This window comes from Corvus brachyrhynchos, unplaced genomic scaffold (assembly GCF_000691975.1).
Source record: "Corvus brachyrhynchos isolate BGI_N302 unplaced genomic scaffold, ASM69197v1 scaffold47, whole genome shotgun sequence".
NCBI classification, from domain to species: domain Eukaryota; kingdom Metazoa; phylum Chordata; class Aves; order Passeriformes; family Corvidae; genus Corvus; species Corvus brachyrhynchos.
In genome coordinates, this window is record NW_008239292.1 from 1,332,269 (window position 1) to 1,336,182 (window position 3,914).

At 48.8% G+C, this 3,914-nt stretch overlaps 1 protein-coding gene across 1 annotated transcript in view; it reads left to right on the top strand.

The window, feature by feature from the left end:
- Positions 1-3,914, top strand: part of SKAP1 (src kinase associated phosphoprotein 1) — a 114,832-nt gene that overhangs the window by 26,986 nt on the left and 83,932 nt on the right. Inside the window, exon 4 of the mRNA XM_017740567.1 lies at positions 190-297. Coding sequence (XP_017596056.1) covers positions 190-297 — 108 coding nt within the window. The remainder of the gene's footprint in view (positions 1-189; positions 298-3,914) is intronic.

The following is a 3,914-nucleotide window of genomic DNA, read 5'->3' on the forward strand; positions in this document are numbered from 1 at the left end:
CAGGAATTCTCTGCCGTGCCCCTGAGCGATGGATTTGCCCTAAAACCCCTGAAATCCCACAAAAAACGAGTTCGGATTTTGTAGGGAACCAGAAGGAAACGGGATCACGAGGCGAGCTGGGATATTTGGGGTTAGGAATTCCGAAATGCTATTCCCAAAAATCAGCCTCTCCTCGTCTTTCCCATCCAGGAGAGGATGAGCACGACGGCCAGGATGGCTCGGATGAGAATCCCGGCTGGAATTTGGGCCCTTCCTGGATTTCCGAGGCCTCGTTCCCAGCAGAATTCCGGGATGAGGGTGAGTCACTGATGTTTCTTGGAATTCTGGAGCGGGGAAGATAAAAGATTAGCTTGGAATCCTCGGATTTCCGTCCATCCCATAATTCCAGAGGTGATCTGGGGGTTTTTCAGTGACTTGCTTCGTCCATTCCCACTAAATGCGACGATCCTGGATAATATTCCTGAAATTCCGTGCAGTTCTTGCTTATCTTGGTGCTGGACTTGGTTGGTTTCTTTAGGATGGATTGTGCTGGAAAAATGCCGGATTTGAGCCAACAATTCCCAAAATTCCCCAGGCGATTTTGGATTCAAAGCATCCCTTCAGATTAAGGGAAGTCTGGATCCCAGAATTCCCACATCCTGGGTTCCAGAATTCCCACATCCCGGATCCCAGAATTCCCACATCCCGGATCCCAGAATTCTCACATCCTGGATCCTGGAATTCCCACATCCAGGATCCCAGAATTCCCACATCCTGGAATTCCCACATCCCTGATCCCAGAACTCCCACATCCCGCCTTCCAGAATTCCCACATCCTGGATCCCAGAATTCCCACATCCCGCATTCCAGAATTCCCACATCCCAGAATTCCCACACCCTGGATCCCAGAATTCCCACATCCCGTATCCCAGAACTCCCACATCCCAGATCCCGGAATTCCCACATCCCGGATCCCGGAATTCCCACATCCTGGAATTCCCACATCCGGGATCCTGGAATTCCCACATCCCAGATCCCGGAATTCCCACATCCCAGAATTCCCACATCCTGGATCCCAGAATTCCCACATCCCGCATCCCAGAATTCCCACATCCCGGATCCCGGAATTCCCACATCCTGGAATTCTCACATCCGGGATCCTGGAATTCGAATTCCCACATCCTGCATCCCAGAATTCCCACATCCCGGATCCCGGAATTCCCACATCCCTGTGGGAAAAGCAGAAACATTTCACATTTCCCAACTCCAACAAAATGTCTGGATTTGGGAATTTCCTTCCAGCGCCTTTCCCACCTTCCTGAAATTCCCAGCTTTACTAAATCCGGGTTTTAACGGGAGCGGATTGGATTTGGGATGGTGCTCCCCAAACCCCGGGAAGTTTGGAGGCGGAGGAGTTTGGATTCGGGAAAATCCATCGCTTTTAATTCCGGACAGGTTTTATCCTCGCTCTGATTCCTCCTGGGAATCCGGGAACATTCCCGGTTATCCCTGGAGGGAGCAGGAGGGACGGAGAGGGTTGGGAATGACTTTACTCAATGAGCCATGGCCCCATTCCGGAAGATTTTCCCTACGGAGAAATTCCGGAGCAAATGTTTGCACAGAGCCGGAGCCTGGGAAGTGCCGGGAAGTCCTGAGGGATCCTGGAATATTCAGGATTCCTTGGGAGACACTTCCCGAATGTCCTGGGCTCTGGGAGACCTCTCCAAACTGGTTCAGGCTGAAAAAATGGGGAAGATTCCTGAATTTTGGGGTTTGGGCATTCATTTTTATGGAAGGAGTGAAAGGTTTGCAGCTGGAAAAGGAGGATTTAGGTGGGATTTTGGGAAGGAGTTGCTCCCTGGGAGGCTGGGATGGAATTCCCGGAGCAGCTGGAGCAGCCTGGGATAACGGGAAGAGTCGCTGTCGGTGGGAATGGGATGGGATCCGAGGGCCCTGCCCAAGGCTGAGCATTCCAGCATTTTATCACTTGGGCCTTTATGGATTTGGCAGCTGCAGGCATTGCTTGATCCCTTGGGATACGGCTCCATCCCTCGGGATATTGATTTATCCCATTGGATATTGGTCCATCCCTTGGGATACGGCTCCATCCCTTGGGATACGGCTCCATTCCTTGGGATACGGCTCCATCCCTTGGGATATCGCTCCATCCCTTGGGATACGGCTCCATCCCTTGGGATATAGGTCCATCCCTTGGGATATCACTCGATCCCTTGGGATATTGATTTATCCCTTGGGATATGGGTCTATTCCCTTTGGACATTGGTCTGTTCCCTTTGGATTCTGCTCCATCCCTTGGGATATTGCTTTATCCCTTTGGATATCACTCCATCCCTCTGGATATTCCTTTATTCCCTTTGCATATTCCTTTATTCCCTTTGGATATGGCTCCATCCCTTTGGACATTGCTCTGTTCCCTTTGGATTCTGCTCCATCCCTTGGGATATCACTCGATCCCTTGGGATATTGATTTATCCCTTTGGATATTGATTTATCCCTTTGGATCCCCCTCCATCCCTTTGGATCCCGCTCCATCCCTTTGGATATTGATTTATCCCTTTGGATCCCGCTCCATCCCTTGGGATATTGATTTATCCCTTTGGATATTGATTCATCCCTTTGGATCCCGCTCCATCCCTTGGGATGTGCCTCTACCTCCCCGTCTGCCCGGAGGTGCCGCTGGATTTCGGGGGGTGTCCGTGTGCTTTGGGGACATTTGGGGCTGGCAGTGGATTTTTGGGATGTCCTGAGGTGTCCGTGGGGGTTTTTGGGGGTCTCTTTGGGGTTCTTTTGGTGTATTTGGGGTTATTTTGGTGTATTTGAGGTTTTGGGGGGGCTGTTTGGGGTTATTTTGGTGTATTTGGGGTTTTGGGGGGGCTGTTTGGGGTTATTTTGGTGTGTTTGGGGTTTTTAGGGTCTGTTTGGGGTTATTTTGGTGTATTTGGGGTTTTGGGGGGGCTGTTTGGGGTTATTTTGGTGTATTTGGGGTTTTGGGGGGGCTGTTTGGGGTTATTTTGGTGTATTTGGGGTTTTGGGGGGCCTGTTTGGGGTTATTTTGGTGTATTTGGGGTTTTGGGGGGCCTGTTTGGGGTTATTTTGGTGTATTTGGGGTTTTTAGGGTCTCTTTGGGGTTATTTTGGTGTATTTGGGGTTTTTAGGGTCTGTTTGGGGTTCTTTTGGTGTATTTGGGGTTATTCTGGGGCTATTTTGGTGTATTTGGGGTTATTTTGGGGTTATTTTGGTGTATTTGGGGTTATTCTGGGGTTATTTTGGTGTATTTCGGGTTTTTAGGGTCTGTGTGGGGTTATTTTGGTGTATTTGGTGTTTTTAGGGTCTATTATGGGGTTATTTTGGTGTATTCGGGGTTATTCTGGGGCTATTTTGGTGTATTTGGGGTTATTCTGGGGTTATTTTGGTGTATTTGAGGTTTTGGGGGGCTGTTTGGGGTTATTTTGGTGTATTCGGGGTTATTCTGGGGCTATTTTGGTGTATTTGGGGTTATTCTGGGGTTATTTTGGGGTTCTTTTGGTGTATTTGGGGTTATTCTGGGGTATTTGAGGTTTTGGGGGACTGTTTGGGGTTATTTTGGTGTGTTTGGGTTTTTTCGGGTCTATTCTGCAGTTATTTTGGTGTATTTGGGGTTTTTGGGGTCTGCGTGGGGTTCTTTTGGTGTATTTGGGGTTATTTTGGTGTATTTGAGGTTTTGGGGGACTGTTTGGGGTTATTTTGGTGTGTTTGGGTTTTTTCGGGTCTATTCTGCAGTTATTTTGGTGTATTTGGGGTTTTTGGGGTCTGCGTGGGGTTCTTTTGGTGTATTTGGGGTTATTTTGGGGTTATTTTGGTGTATTTGGGGTTATTCTGGGGCTATTTTGGTGTATTTGGGGTTATTCTGGGGTTATTTTGGTGTATTTGGGGTT